Source organism: Betta splendens, chromosome 10 (genome assembly GCF_900634795.4).
Source record: "Betta splendens chromosome 10, fBetSpl5.4, whole genome shotgun sequence".
Taxonomy (NCBI): Eukaryota; Metazoa; Chordata; class Actinopteri; order Anabantiformes; family Osphronemidae; genus Betta; species Betta splendens.
Genome location: NC_040890.2, coordinates 5,882,759 through 5,900,018, shown reverse-complemented (window position 1 = coordinate 5,900,018; position 17,260 = coordinate 5,882,759). Strand labels below are relative to the sequence as shown.

Sequence of the window (17,260 nt, the reverse complement as noted above, 5' to 3'; positions counted from 1 at the left end):
TAGGATGAGATGATTAATTAAGCACATGCCACCCTTAAGAGGGTCCAGTCAAGGCTGGTGAAGTAAAATTAATGGGGCAGAAATCATTATTAGCCTGATTCTCAAACAATAAGAGCTCGGGAGGATGAAGCGAATCTTACTGATAAATGACAAAGTCTCAGTACACCTCCTGTGCAACCCTTTGTCAGTTACTGATACTTTCTGAACTATGATTTGGCATTGTTAAAGGATAATAACAGTCAGTAAGTACTTTCAGCAAATCTGTGTGGAACTAATTTTTTCCAAAAAGCTCTGAAAATGGAAATGAGACTCCAATAATAAAACAAAGTCATTTTCAACACTGCATGAAATTGCTTGCATTTGTAGGTATTCATGAATTTATAAATGATACATCTATGTTTAGGTAATTCACTCACACTTAGTTTGCTTTATGTGACGCTTAATAGGTAATTTGCTAAAGACATAGCTGAATCTGATGAGCAAATCATTAGTAATATGGACATTATTGCAAATAAAATTGTGTCATGGACTGATTTCCAGAATCATTAAGATTCAACCTCTGGGGATCTTGAATATCTATTAAAAAGTTTATAAAAACACATTAAGCAGTTATTAAGATGTTTCAATTTGAACCGAAGCAGTGCAGCATTAACCAAATGGCGACTAACTAACATACAACACTACCATCCCTTGAGCCACTCCACACAGTAATTAAGGGCACATTTCATTCCCATTTAAATTGTTTTAGCAACACTTTCAAAATCAATGTATTCACACAACAGGTAGCATTACTGCTGGGTTTAACATGTCTCACTGTGGTCCTCTGGTCTCCAATCTTTCATTAAGTCTGTGACTAAAAGCAATATTCATCTGTTCTAACCAATGTCTCTAACTTTGCCTTCGACCATGTCTCTCTTTACTTCACCAAATCCTTCATTTTACACTCTAATAAAGCAGAAAAGGCATACAAATACCTCAAACTGAAATAGAGTAAGGAATAAAACCCTATTTACAAAGGATTCAAGAAAGAAGAGAATTGCATTCAAATACTCTTAAAACATGTAATTCCTGTGTGCACACATGCACGCAAACACTACACACCGTGGCAAGCCAAAGTTAGCTGTGAATAAATTAGACCATCTCTTCTCCATCTCAGCCTCATGAATAAAAGATCTGGTGGCTGAAGAGGAACAGAAAACACATTTACAGAGAGGCAAAATGGAAAACAGAGAAGGAGAGGATGAATACCTATGTGTGTGCATGCGAGTGTGTGGATAGATCATCCCAAATAGCTGCTAACAGCATAACACTCTTTAACAGGATTAGAAGAGGGATTAGCTAATAGCTGACAGAGAGAATGAATATGGGAGAGAGGGAGTGGGGAAGACAGAGCCAGAGAATGACAGACATACAGTATGATAAATATTCCAATACAAAAGGAAAAAAAGACAGTTATCGTCAACAAAAAAATGAGACATGAAAGACTGAGAACCATAAAACGTCTATCATTACTTTGTGATAATAAAAACAGGCTGACATACTGTAGATCTCTAATAAATTTTTACAGACATTGGTAAATCCACTGAACTGTATGAAGTAAAGCAAAGCAAAATGAAAATTTTAGTGTGTAGGTTAAATCAGTAGAAGAATGCAGAAAGCTGGGCTGGGTTTTTTCACGTTTAGAAGTGGTGAGAAATAAATTTAGGAATAAATAAATAGTATGGAAATAAAATATTTGTTGAAAAAAGCTGAAATATAAAAAAGTAAACAGTCATTCATACATTTCTGCATTTTTCTAGCTCTGTAAGTGTGTGAAATATTATACCTTGACTGCTGTAAGTTTTAAGTTGTTAGCTCAAATATTATAGGGGGGAAGAACGGAGGCTTGTGGGATGTGCTTGGGAACGATGATAGTGATGAGATGTAGATGTCCGGTAAACAACAGCTCCCTTCAGGTCAGTCACGTGTTTTTAAAATGTAGGCATAATGTTAATGGATCAAGCCACTATCAACAGAAAATACATTCATAATGGATCAAGGTTGTGTGTTAGAAGCTGTTTATCTCTTATGTAGGGAAGCTAAAACAGAGGTACGACTTTGAAGACCGCAGGACATCCAGTGTGTTCAGAGGCTAGAAATGCTACAGTACATGGATGAGTACTATAATAATAATATTCAGATTTGGCACTAATCGCCAACATATTTTAGTCCCCTACATTCCATTACAATAGCATGATCAGTGTCTGAAATATGGCCCTTCAACATGCCCAGTCTACAGTTCTCCTTGTTCTCCCCTTGCACGGTAACATCTTGACCTCACCTCAGCACTATTAATTATTTGGAAACATTAGTTGAAGTACGGCGGCACCTAGGATTAGATTAATTATCCGAACAACCTCTTGTGTGCTTCCGTTGCCCACAAACCTCCGGCAGCATCTTAGCGAGGAGCCCTCGTGTCCTCTGTGCTCACACGCGGCAGCAGTTAAACACACTCTGTCAAGACTCAAAGCTAGTCTGTCCCAAGGTCGATACACTTGGCAGCAGGACCAAGTGTTGAAGTGCCTGGCGGTAGCAAATGAGAGTTAACAAACCCAAATCAATTTCGTACACAGGGGCAGGAGAGTGGCCGTAGACTTCATGCACGGCTGCTTCACTTTCAGCTGAATGCAAAACTAAACGATGTCATCGGAAGTGCTTCACAACACAGCCGACCCGAACCTTAAGCCTGAGGCTGTTGCATTATTGTTGGTCTCCAGGGGAGAGTGAAGAAAACATGGTTCATGATGTTCCAGGAGCTTTTATCAGCTATGCTGGAAAAAAGCAGTACTAAAATTTAATTAGGAAATTGATTCATACGAGCCTCAATTACAAACGGGGCACCTGTAGCGTCAGTGGCCAATCTTCACTGATTAATATCTGACGTAAATCCCCTCATGCATGAATCAATCAAAACTGTCTTCTAAACAAAACACCTTGTGCATAGAAAGCTCTGCCTTGCTGTAAAGGTGAGCGTCTACCATGTGCAGCTAACTGCCATTAGCTTACAGGGCAATATTAGCTTATGACAACATTACAGTTCAGGTTTAAGAGTTGAAAGCGTCACAGTAACTACTGTACAGTAGCTGCGTGCAGAGATATAATAAATAAATAAACATTAGCCTAGATAAGCTAGGAAAGGCCGCTAACATTGGTATTTATGTTAGGAAAAGCAGCTAACATTGGTATTTATGCTGAGAAAAGCAGCTAACATTAGTATTTATGCTGAGAAAAGCGGCTAACATTGGTATTTTAGCTAGGAAAAACAGCTAACATTGGTAATTATGCTAGGAAACAGAGCTAACATTGGTATTTATGTTAGGAAAAGCAGCTAACATTGGTATTTATGCTAGGAAACAGAGCTAACATTGGTATTTATGTTAGGAAAAGCAGCTAACATTGGTATTTATGCTAGGCTAATTGACTGGTTCACATCTAGTAGACATGTAATAGTATTGATGTTTTCTTTTCATTTTGTTAAAATTAAAATGAGTTTATAGTATACTTTATGCTCTTGGCCGCTCTTACTTTGTAAGGTTCCCCAAACAAGTTGAATCCGGTTGAGAAGAGGTCTTCATCCTGCTGCACTTCCTGGTTCCTGCGCTCCCACTCTCTCCTCTTCAGGGCGCTGCGCTCTGTCTCCAGATGACTGAAGCAACACAAAGAGAGAGCTCGTTAGGGTCGCTCACCGCCCAACACACAGCCTGACACCGGTGAGACCAACTGCCTCTAATGAGTGTTACTAACAAGTCATTTTTGGATTTGCTGTAATCCTTTTCCTGCCGCGTTATTAGAGCAGCTGCAGAGTGAATAAAGGAAGTAACTGTGTAAATCATGTCATGGTTTGAAGATGACAAATGCTGCGCAGCTAAATATAATGATTTGATTTGAAGTGTTCTCTAGATAGTAATTTAAAATGCAACTAGTTCCATGTTTAGATTTACGAATGATGGTTAGACATAGAATAGTTATTATAATATAGTAAACATTGCAGTATATCGATTCTGTGACACTTGTCTGCTGTTTTCCTGTGAAACTAACATCCACACAATCTATTGAACATGGTTCAGTATAGTGTTGGACTGATGGATACACACACCAAAACTTTTCTGTTGGATTAAAAACTGAACATGTTGCCAACCAGAGTCAATGAATTTCTAACTTATTGAGAGGCAGTTTAAAGATCATTGCTCAGCGTTACAGTACCTAAATGACTTCTGTATTTAGTGCTAGAGAAATGCAAAACTATTTGGCACATTTTTAATACACATATAAATGTACACATGCTGTTTGGAATTAATGGTGTAACGTGTTACTTCATCAGAAGCAAAAAGAACAACGAAATAAAATAACTAGCACAGTAAATAATGGATTAAAATGTTGCATCGTTATATAGGATAAGCCAAGTAAGTAAAGCATGGATCTACTCAGACTGCATTTCTATTCACAAAATAAGGTTAATATTCTATGATATATGTTATTATGTTTGTACTTTCATTGATGAGATCATGCATTCTTTACGTGGGTGGGAGCAGTGGGAGTTGAACCCCTAATCCAGACAGTGTTTCTGCCAGGCTGTAGACACTGAACAACTGTACGCTATGAAGCCAAGACATTTATTATCTGTTTTTTAATCCTTTAGCATTCCTGCAATGCTCACATATGTGAAGCCTACCTTCCTGCCTGTGTTGATTTTTGATTAGCCAACGCTGTGACTGTGAGACCCATGACAGCAAATAACGATAGGAACGATCGGAGGGAGGAACGCAGATGGTGGTGAACTACATTCCACTTGCATAACAATGTATTTTTAGCAAAAACCTCTGTTGCTGCTCAGTTGCTGAGTCATCCTGCCCTCTTAAACGTCTTCAGTCACAAGACGTCCACTGAGGAATCTACGGTACAGTACAGGCTGGAAGCATCACTCACACAGGTTCAAAGTAATTTAGTGGGTCCTCACAACTCCCTAGGGCTGTTTGACGTTAAGATTAAAATATAGGGATTTGGTTTAGGCTTTGGTTAGGGAGGATAAGAAGCTTTACAGTGCATTTTATCAATATGTCCTTACAAGATAGATGTAGAACTGTGTGTGTGTGTGTGTGTGTGTGTGTGTGTGTGTGTGTGTGTGTGTGTGTGTGTGTGTGTGTTATGCATGGAGCATTGGCCTGCTGACCCAGGAAAGGGTGTCCTGTTTTACCACTTCCGCTGTCGAGATATGAGACAAACTGCCTAATTAGCGATCAACACAATTAAAAGAGACTCTCTCCTTTTCGCTAGCAGACCTTGTGAGTGGGAGGGAGGAAGAACAGAAAGGCAATGAGAGGAAAGAGTGAGGAAAAAAAACCACAGAGGCCCAGGGGAGAGAAAAAGAAAGAAAACCAGTTTCAGGGCAATAGACAGTTTCTTGAAAAGGAAAGAAAATAATGAAATGATGAAAGACAGCATGGCGAGATGGGTGAGCGGAAGGTAGAATAAGAAGAAGGGAGGAGCAAAAGCAATAGAGAGCAGTGGGAATACTGGGAGACGTGAGTGACAGGTTAGCTCTGTGTGTGTGTGTGTGTGTGTGTGTGTGTGTGTGTGTGTGTGTGTGTGTGTGTGTGTGTGTGTTACAGCGGCGTGCATAGATGTGATCACTGCGCATGCTGGGACCACTGGTTGACATGTGCATTGTGTGTCGGCGTAGAGAGATAACTGACAAGGCTGTCACTACGACAAACACACACACTCGTGTACACAGATCTGCGGTCCCACGCTACGCATCACTGTCTTTGTCTGTCATACGCCAGAATTTCACACAGGCAGAGGGAATCGGGTCAGACAAGGTAATTAACACCTCCACCGTTTATTTCCAGTTGTGCAGAATAAGAACTACCTGCCACACACAGGTTCCTGCCAGCGCGTTACACTTCAGCAAATGGGCTCATTTTAGGCTTTGTAATACACAATAGTCACAGTCAAACCAATAAGAGGTGGTACATTTTAGTACCTTAGCCATCTGTTGCTGTTAAATATATTTGGTTGATCGTGTATATATTTGTTCTCCATTTGTCCAAAAATATATAAAATACATTCACAATTAAGCCTTAACATGACACAACTGCACTGATCTACACAGAAAGTTTTCTGTACTCAAAAAAAGTCTCATCACTGAACTAAACATGCCCAAAGTTTAAAATATGTATTGTCATTCTTCTATAAACATAAGTCTTTAGAATGAAAGGACCAACAGCACGCTTGTTGGATACAGCAGGAAACATCTCTCAGCATCTCAACCTGTGAAACACTCTATGCAGTAACCACTGTTGACAAAAACGGTGTTAACCACTTAAGAAGGATGTTGATGATTTTCCATCAAAGCTTTTCCTACAAAAAATAAAAAAAAATCTATTTCAGCTTCAGTTTGTACCAAAGGCATTTAAACTTTATCTGATATAATCTCCATCTTGGTCTTTATAAAATGATGATAGGGGCACTGCTGATAACTGCAATGCACTTTGATAGAGAGAGAGAGTCTAAATTCAAAAAGAAAAGTAAAGATGATGACGGACACACTGACAGACAGATAAATGGATTGTTTGGGATTATTAGTGGTGGTGATATCACCAGTGGACATACTGTACTGTCTATGTTGATATTTTCTGTGAATGAAAATGTAGCGATGGCAGCTTTCTTTCCCTCTACTCTGGTTTCCTTCAGTTTGTGTGTGTGTGTGTGTGTGTGTGTGTGTGTGTGTGTGTGTGTGTGTGTGTGTGTGTGTGTGTGTGTGTGTGTGTGTGTGTGTGTGTGTGTGTGTGTGTGTGTGTGTCCTGAAGTAATTCTGATAGCCAGAGTAAGCTCTGGGAATTTAATCTCAGCAGAGCTATGCTGTGCTCCCCTGATAACTACATGCACACATGCACATACACACAGCAGCATCGCAAACTGAACCTCATCACCCTCTCATTCGCTTTCACTGCGCACGGCTTCAGTATTGCTGTTGCCTTCCCCAGAAACTGCCGGGGTGCCTCTTAGCAAGGCATGGAAACTTCAGGCATATGTAAGTGGTGTTCAACAATACTGTGTAATCTGAGGTCCGGTGATGCTGGTTCTAAAACCCTGCATCTAACTCCAGCACCGCTGCAGTCACACGTTGGAGCTGGTCACTGTGACTTAAACATGCTGAGCTTTCTGTGTTTCGCAATCAATAGAAAGAAAAGCTCCAGTCTGCACATGTCATCAAGACAGTTAGTGGAGCTGCTCCGCTAAAAAATCTACTGGAGCCCGACTTTGTGGACTCATGCTGAATTTGTGTCTCTTAGGAATTAGCGTCAGAACTGTTTAAGGCAACTGCTTGGAAATACATTTTATTATGAAGCCATCAAGACGTTTTAAGCAAAGCTTTCTGTACATTTTAGTCATTTGCAAATTGCCTTTCTCCACTTAACGCACACGCTACTTTGGCATTTCACAGTCAGAGAGTTGATCACGTTCTTCATAAAGAGATGAAACGCTCTAACTGAAGTGAATACATAATTCATCATTTGTTTCATATTCCAAGTGATGTTTAATAAATAACATGCTCAGCAGCTCCTTTATTAGATTAATCTGAAGCAGCGCAGTCCCAATAATGGGCCGTGATTGGCTGACTTAATGCAGCACCTCGGCTAATAGATGTTTTCAAGCTTAGGTGCTTCATAACTGTCGCAAGTTTTTACAGGAAATATTTTGACTTGCACTAATAGGAAAAGCGCAGGTGTGACTAAGTGTCACGAGCGTCCCTCTGCGAGTCGCAGTAGTGACAGTGAACCTGCAAGAACAATAGCAGGACCCGGAAACGACTGGAGGAGATAAATGGGTTCAGCCGTCAAAATTCTTTGATTTGTTTTATTATTTGCAGATGAAAACTGTTTCTAAAAGTAGTATTAAATAGAAACAAATGTGAGTCCAATAGTCCATAAAAATAGGAAAACAGGTGAATAAAACATTAAATGTGACAACAAGCTGATTTTTGTTTACTCACTATTTCTGTGCTACAGTAATTTGACCCAGCCAGAACTCACTGCTGCAGTCGAAGACTTTAATTTAATAAATGAAATTCTTCTTTCAATATTTATTATCATCCTCAAAATGTAGTAGATTCTCCTCATGGGTGTTATATTTTCAGTTATATTAGTCCAATAGGATATCAACATTACAGCAAATGTAAATATGTGCATTTCAGATGACATAACTTAATAATGTCAAATATGATCATACAATAAATAAAATAAAAAAATAAATATATCATAAAAACAAGGTCAGTTTTGCATCAAATGTAAACCAACTCACAGAGGACAGGGAGTCACTGAATGTGGGTTGGGAACTCCGGTGGGAAGTTCCCTTTTAACTGTGGCAGGAGGAGCGCAGGGTCGGTGTCTCTGCAGCTCCTCCACACGAGCTCATCCTGGAGCATTAACAGCGTGGACGTACATCTTCTACTGAACCTACTGACTGTTTCTTTTATGGAGGCGTGTCATGCTCTGTGGCGTTATAGCATCAGTAACATACAAATCCAGGCTGATAAATTTTCTTTATTTTACTTTTGTCTTCATTCTTTTAGAGTAAAATAATATGTAAAACTGCCCGTTTCCAGAAGTTGCAGTGAATCTTAAACCTCATAACAGGATCCTTCTCAGTGCTGGTGTTCCTGAATTCCTGTCACTGAACACAAAGGGGCTTTGTTCATATTCTCCCAACTGTCACGCATGATGCTAAAACAGATGAAAGACTGTGTTTTTGTTTTACTTCAAAAAGTGAACCCACGCTTTTATTAGTGCCACTTGTGCCAGTAATGGAGTCATTATGACAATTAGCTTTAAAATAAATCCTCATATTAATCTGTACCTTCACAACGGAGACAGTGCTGATTGTTATAGTTTTATTCAAGTGGGTTTATAAAAAGCCCTTCACACTTTCAATCTTTGTATTTTATTTAACCTGCGTTTAACCAGCCTGCCCAATTAGGAATACACCCTTGAATGCGTTTGTGTGTGTGTGGGTTTGAGGGGTGGGGGTTCCAGGGAGATGAGGCGGGGAGTGAGGGGATTAGAGGGTAGAACGAGTGTTTTGGAATGACAGGGAGAAGTGAGGGGGATAATGAGAGGAGGAGGAAGAGGAGGAGAGGGGGAAGGAAAGAGGAATAGCTGTCAGGGAGCAGACAAAAGCTTTGTTTGAAGTGTCAGTTCAGCGATGCATTTGGTGCGTGCGTGTGTGTGTGTGTGTGTGTGTGTGCGTGTGTGTGTGTGTGTGTGTGTGTGTGTGTGCGTCCGTGCGTGCGTGCGTGCGTGCGTGCATGCGTGTGTGTTCTCTGGTTTCTGTGTTCACTCAGACTGCATTAGACATCAGAGAAATATCAGAAGGAATTCCTGGATAGATACAGGACAGCAGGAAGATCAACAATGGCATCAATATGAAAATATCCAGCTCTTCAGCTTCTGTCTCCGGACGGATCCGGCGTATCAGAAATGACTGCTTTGTGTCTTTGTGTGCGCTTGACATGAGAGCGGGTTTTATAATGAGACGCAGCCTTCAAACACCTTGTTACCTTCCACCTCTGTTTTCATGCGCATCACACGGGCCTGTGTACTTGACACTGATTGATAGATACACAGACTTAGAGCGAGGAGACGACTTTGGTGCCTCGTGCGCGGGACACAACAACAGTGCACACGCGTATAAAATCACACAGTGCGAACAGGGGTTCCATGACACAGAAGCCTGCTGTTGGTGTGCGTTTCTTGTTTGTATTTCTCTCAATGAAGCTCTGATCTTGAAGTCTGCTGCTGACAGTTTACCATCTATGCCAGATGACTGTAACGTACGGGCTCGAGTTTGACCACAGACCCTTGTGTTATATTAAAAGTTTAAATGATCAAAATTCTGATTTTGGATGATTTGATGATTTTCTTCCCTTTCATTTTCTGACCTCGTCCTTCAGCCAAACCTCTTGTCATTTGATCTCGCTTTGCTTTTCTTCTACTGTAACTCGATTCCTCCCAACTGCAGTGAGATCTGTGTTGCCCTGTGATGGACGATGAGTCTGCCCGTACGCTGAGTCTCCACTACTGGGACCTTTCCTTTCACTACATTAAATCAAAACAAAAAGCAATTTTATATTTATTCTATCATTACCAGCTCTAAGGTGATTTTCGAGGGGCAGTGTTGTTTGAAGTATCACCCGTACAGTACAATAAATGCTGACCCGACTAAAACGCATGATTGCTTAAAAAAGAAAGATTATTGCTGAAGATGATTAAGATTTATAAAGTACATAGAATTTGATCCCAGAACTTTTAAAATCCAACTGGGATCTCTATAGAACCAGGCATAATTATGACCATTCATAAGATGAAGGAGGTGTTTTCATGAATATAGACAAAACCTCAAGTCATCATCAGTGAGCCCCCGTCTCCTGTTGTTGGCATCTCGAGCAGACTTCTACTCGCTGTATTTCATTATTTTCTGAAACCTAATTTCACAAAACATTTGTTACCATTTGAATGCGAGGAGGTGATTTACCCTGAATTTACTGTGATGTACTGTATGAACTACATGACAAAGCTTTGTTATTGGTTCCTCCCAGTCTTGTGCAAGGGGTGTATTAAATCACGCACTGTATCTCTATCATTGTAGGTACTCTAACATAATGGCTTTTGGAGCCCAGTGAAACAAAGGATTAAAGCGAGAGAGAGAGAGAAAGAGATGTTGAAGTGTGTGTGATCCAATGAAAACAGGCCACTCAGGCACATTTTGGAGAGCAAACACTTTGGAGTAGAATCACTGTCACAGCAAACACAGATTCAGTGACTCTAGAGGCTGTTCTCACGCCATCTCATCTGCGTCCCACACCTCATCGTGAATGTCGGGAATGGCCCCCCGCTGTTCTTTGTGCAGTGGGCAAATATTAATGTGACCTCTTGAAATGTATTGTTTGAATTATGTTGGCTATGACACACAGCATTTGGGTGTGTGAAATAAAAAAAATCACAGTTTTACTATGGTCAAAAAGTTGAATAACTTTGAAAAGGTTGGAGAGAATCTTTAGCTCGGTCCAACTGCACATGGGTGACGATGACCCATTGTTCTGTCAGAGCACTAGAGCTGCCAAAGACTTGTGATAATTCACAGATAAGGTGTGAAGATTCATACTGTGTTAATAATACTACAACATGTGCCTCCTTTTATTAATTAGGTGTTGCTGAATAATGACCAGATGAAAGGTAGGAAAAGTAACAAATAAAACACACACACACACACACACACACACACACACACACACACACACACACACACACACACACACACACACAGAGCAAGACGCAATGTGTTACAGTGGTTCTGGTGATAAAACACAACATGGACAGTTTCACTCAAAGTTGAGTGATTTGGGCCTGTGTGGGAAGGAAGCAGAACAATTCTGGAGCCTGGGCATTATTCATCTGTCGGAGGAACGGGCTCAACAAGCGTTATTGGGATGACTGGTAGCTCGATTGCAGCATGAGGAGCGACTATGTCATATCAAAGCTTCTGCAGACAGCTACAGTGAATGGCTGCATGTGAGGCGCAGTTCAGACTCGAGTGAAGGTTTCTATGATCTGACGTCACCGTGTTTGATCTGAAGCTGGGCGCCATTCAAAAGACGCGGTGAGGAAATGGGGTTGCCAGGTTGTGGGGATGCTTCCTCCTGGAATGTTTGTGAAGGTACAGGGCAACATGTATTTAAAACATGACAACAGCCTTAGGGGAAACCTCTGTAAGAGAACTATGACTGTGTTTGACCCCAAAAGCAATAAGCCTTTGTCAATAGGAGGAAAACTTAATATGGAATGCAATGCAGAATATAGATTGGTAGCTAGAATATAGCAAGTTTGATTCAGGCGCAACTGTAATGGTGCAAAATTGATTCACAGACACATTTTGGCATCTTACAGACATTCCACATGAGCAGTGGCCTGTTAAGACCTGAACCTTTATGAATCCTGAATCGTGACTATGACAGGCTTTGAGTGTGTTCTTCTCTGTAACCAAGCCTTGCTGGATGTTATGTTTGGCTGTCTGTCCTTTAGCTTTAATGATGCCTAAGCTTTAGCTTCCTCACAGACAGCGTGGCGTTTTCTCCTCGTTGTTGAAGGAGAGGAGGCAGAGCAGCCCCAGAGCATCACTGAGCCACTGCTTGTAGTAAAAAATACCTCACACTGTATAACGTCGGGTCAATTCAATTATAAATCTTAATTAAGTTTATGAGGCAAGTTGAAAAAAAAAAGATTTTTCACAATCATACAATGTCTAAACACTTCCTGGTTCTGGACACATAACACACCGACTAGCTTCACATCTTTCTTTTATATTATTATTTTAAGGCTTTGGGCAGTTTTCACTCTATTGCAAGGAGATGGTGTATAATTGCTAAACTTAAAAAAAAAGCTAATACTGTAGCTGCAGCCTTAACAGCCATAAAGAAATAGTTTGGGTTTAAACCTGCCACTGTACATGATTGATGTTTGATGCGCTCATTGCATTCACTGCTAGTTATCAGTAAATTAGAATCACTGCTAAGTAGCTTTTGCCTTCGCCCCGATCTCCTCACAGGCTCTCAGTGAACTCTCGTTACACCCAGCAGTGCGATGTTGTGGCGCTACACAGGGCTGCTTCCCTTCATCCAATCTCAAGATTTCTCTCTGCTTTGCCTTTGATGTGCAACTTCCCCGTTTGCCTGAAGGGTGTTTTCATTTGGCAGTGGGCCACCCTCACCCTCACCCCCCCCCCCCCCCCCCCCCCCCTCCCCCACCCCCAAAGAAGGGGAAATGAGAGCGCCACGGCAACAATGACACAGTATTCTTAACATTAAAAAGTGTCATGGCAATTATTTCACAGGAATGCATTGATGCGAAAAGGCTACGGGCTGCGTCTTCAGCTGTCAATGCACAAAATCATTAATGATGGCGTGAAAAAAAACCTGACTGTTCACTGTCAGCTTTTGAAAAGATAAATGATTATTCCCTGAATCCCTGATGTCCTGCCTTTCACCTGATAATGATGGGTTAATAATTTAATACACACTCATATAATAATTTAATACACACACACACACACACACACACACACACACACACACACACACACACACACACACACACACACACACACACACACACACACATATCCATACTTAATCTGCAGACTATTAGCTGATGAGAAAGAATTAGCGCTGGGTAAATTAGTTAATTAGATAATGAATGAACACACTTAACTACATCATGTATTCTGTGAAATCAGAGCAAGAGAGAGAGAGACACAGCAAATTATCAGATAACAGGTCGGAGGGAGAGGGACAAAAGATGGGAGGTGGTGGTGAGGTGTGTGGGGGGGGGGGTGAAGGGAGGGAGAGGGAGAGTCAGACTGAGGCATCTGGTGATGGTAATGTTTGCCTCTTTCTGCTCCGAGAGCCGAGCTCTGGAGACACAGTCTAGCTGAAACAAACACCCGCCTGCTGGTCGAGCTATACAGTGGTTATGAGGGTATTCATAAACATACAGTAATGCCTCCCCAGCGTCTTACAATAACCATAACCTGAGTCGTGAATCCATAGTTTGCCAGGGAATTCACATACAGGCTTGCACTTAAACGTGAGGACAAAAGCTCGACCTCAAACCAGCCGTGTGTCCCCACAAGAGTGGTGCACACACGCACAGACACATGCACACACACACACACACGCACAGACACACGCACACACACACACACACACACACACACACACACACACACACACACACACACACACACACACACACACACACACACACACAGTGATAAGAAAACAATGTTAGACAGGCAGTTTATCATGAGGGCAGGAGGAGACAGAGAAAGATTAAAGACCATCCCAGTATTCACAGGGACATAAACACTGTGTGTAGGTGTGTGTGTGTGTGTTTCTTTTTGCACAATCTCCAGAAAATGACTCAGATGTCACACATATATATATATATATATATATATATAGGTTACTTTTACTGTGTTTGTACTGTGTTCGTGTTTTGCCTGGGTCTCTTGGCAGTTAATGACATTATACTTGTTAATATCTGTATCACATAATCCATGACCTTTAATCTTCTTTACTTACTGTACACCCCTATGTATATATTTGTGTGTGTGTGTGTGTGTGTGTGTGTGTGTGTGTGTGTGTGTGTGTGTGTGTGTGTGTGTGTGTGTGTGTGTGTGTGTGTTTGGGGGGTGTTTAAGGCTATTTACATGTTAATGAGCTCTGTCATCTACAGCATAATAGCTTTACTAATGTAATCACAGGCATTATCACACTTATGATCTCTGTCTAAGACATTATCACTAATGTCACATGCCTGTCAGTGCTGCTGGGATCCTCCGACTGTGTCCCCGTCACATTTGTGATGCACCGGTCGTTAGCATGCTGTTGACATTTCCTGTGCTTCCTCTGCTGTTCGCAAGTCAAGGAATTACGCGATTGTAGAACTTTAATTGAAAAGACAGGCGCGTAATCCTCACGCCTTAATCTTGCTGATTTACATGTGAGCAAACAGAGTGCACGAATGCAGACATATGTTTGTGTGTCTGTGTGGATGTGTTGTTTCCTTGTAGCTCAGTAATAGGTTAAAACTACAAAGACGTTTAAATGAAAATTGCCTCCGCAAAACCAGTTAAGCTGCAGTTTAGGTGCATGTCTGACATGATTCACACCTTAATCAACTTCATCCTCTTGGTTCCAGATGCAATTCTTTCAGACCATTGAGATTAGAAGAGGCGTAAAGCCACCGTAACCTAATCGGTTCATCTAGTTCGGCTTCACTTCAACTGGATGTTTGTGCAGAATTGTGGAGAGGAAAATCCCCTCGCTGCATTTTTGAAAAAAGAACGCAAACAAGACCGTGACACGTGAGCACCTTTAATCAGTCCATCCTTGAGTTTCACTGCAGGTTTGTGCCAAATTTGTGGAAAATTCCCCCTTGGGAAGTAGGGTTCTTGTGAAAATGGACAGATGTTGATGAATATTAATCTTGTTTTGATAATCACAAAACCTAAACATGGATGTAGATATGTGTATTCATCCTGCTCCACCTTTAGTTTATGGCCTCGTGGTGGTTTGGTAAAGAACAGTAAGGCACAATAGACAGTGTACATATGTTTTAAATTCTGTTTCAGTCTAACTGCAGCCTCTTTTGAAAGAAGAACATATCCCTTCTCTTAACAGGCGCGAGTGGAATTAATATGCACAAAAACACCTGCCTCGCCGCTGCTCTGCGCCGCCTGGCAGCTGCAGTGATTGCAGAGAGGTTCTGGATAGTGGCGTGGAAGTGGAGCAGCAAACGATGAACTCCTGTGTTTTGTGGTGAACTGTGCTCGCGACAAACCTCCCAGTGTTCAGTCATCAACAACGGCAGCTTTCCATTGATCGGTGATGCAAATCACTCTGAAAATCAAGCTTTGGTTAGTGTAAATGAACATGGACGCTACAGCGGTCACTAATAAAATAATGGTGCCTCATTTGGGTCCAAGGATTTCAATTCAAAGCTGCCAGCGGTTCAATTACTGTTAGTGACTTTGGACACAATCTTCTCTTATCACATTTCAAGAAATCTTATGAAGATATTTGCCAAATATGAAGTCAATAATAAAAGTCATTCTTATTTTATGAATCTGCTTGTGTGTATTCTAGGTCAAAGCTACCATTAGATATCATAAGCATAACAACAGCATCACATATTAATGCATCGCACACTGCACCTGAACTACACCTAAGTGAAGCCACACATTGCTCTGTGATATCGTGCAGTTTGCTCTGCAGCTTTGCTGGAAGCCAAAGCAAATCAAGCTTCATGGCACCTCGCAGAGCCAAAAGTACCTGTTGTCCAATAGGCTAACAACTAGCGAAAAATAATGAATGAGTAAAAGCCAATTATGCTCCTTCAGCGGCATAAATAAACTATCCTGCTGCTGCTACATGACCTCGTCTACTCTGCTGCAACATTCTGCCTGTTTTGCTTTTCCTTCAACCAGTCTCGCTCTTTTTCTCCGTGCATGTGTGTGTGTGTGTGTGTGTGTGTGTGTGTGTGTGTGTGTGTGTGTGTGTGTGTGTGTGTGTGTGTGTGTGTGTGTGCGCGCGTGTGTGCTTTTTGCCTGCCAGCACGAACAAGCTGTACTGGACACACACAGATAAACACACACATGCGCACACTCCCTACAGCCTGCCAGTTCGTATATGAGCGAGATCAACGGAGGAGCAGAGTGTGTGCGAGCGTGCGTGTGCGCGTCTTAAAAAGATAATACAATTTTTGGGACTCCGGCAGCATTACCTCTCCTTCTATGTTGCTATGGTAACAAGCTCCGGACTAGAGAGTGCGAGCGAGAAAGATGGATAGAGAGACCCCCAAGGACACACACACACGCACACACACACACACACACTGCAAACATGCCTCCACACTACCCCTCTCCCTCTCTCTCTCGCTCTCTCTCTCTCCCTCTCTCTCTTGCTCTCTCTCTCTTCCAGACAAAGGCTTTTCCAGCCAATTATCCGGTCCCAGCACATGAAGGGTTAACAGCTGTTTGGTGTCTGTACCACAGAGCTTTTACCTCGAGCCATTTGGTCTTGGCTGTAATCGCTGCACACTATTCTGTAGCCTTACATGTATGCCAACTATGTAAAATAGCATTCTCTCATTGTGGGCAATGGCCATAACGGTTTCTCACCACACACACACACACACACACACACACACACACACACACACACACACACACACACACACGAACACACACACACACACACACACACACACACACACACACACACACACACACACACACACACACACACACACACACTGGCTAATCTTGCTGACCATACTAAGGCTTTGTTTTGTGTTACTTAATGTCACCGGACTCTGAATCAATATGAGGGTGTCACGTAATATCATTTATCCTACTTAATTGATGTGTCTTTGTTAAACCGGAATCAATATGTCACTGTATTTCATTACAGTGACTCAGTAGAGATGCATTTACATTTATTTGTGCTACTAAAAGTAAACACAATCAATATTTTATTATCTTTTGGTCATTAGGAGACAGTGTGTATGTCATGATGGAGATGACTAATTGCTTCTTTAAAGTCTGCTGTATCTTTTTTCTGTAATGACTGTAACAACAAAAAGTCTAATCACATCAATGAACA

General features: G+C 41.4%; 1 protein-coding gene across 5 annotated transcripts in view; it reads right to left on the bottom strand.

Annotated features, from left to right (window-relative positions):
• The window catches only part of aff2 (AF4/FMR2 family, member 2), a 104,484-nt gene that overhangs the window by 66,707 nt on the left and 20,517 nt on the right, over positions 1-17,260 (bottom strand). For 4 of the 5 annotated variants that reach the window (XM_029164480.3, XM_029164479.3, XM_029164477.3 and 1 more), the window contains exon 2: positions 3,565-3,685. In XM_029164480.3, the coding sequence (XP_029020313.1) occupies positions 3,565-3,685 (121 nt within the window). Of the gene's footprint in view, positions 1-1,101; positions 1,181-1,825; positions 1,843-3,564; positions 3,686-17,260 lie in introns of those variants that run through there. The other variant, XM_055512351.1, reaches the window with a different exon arrangement.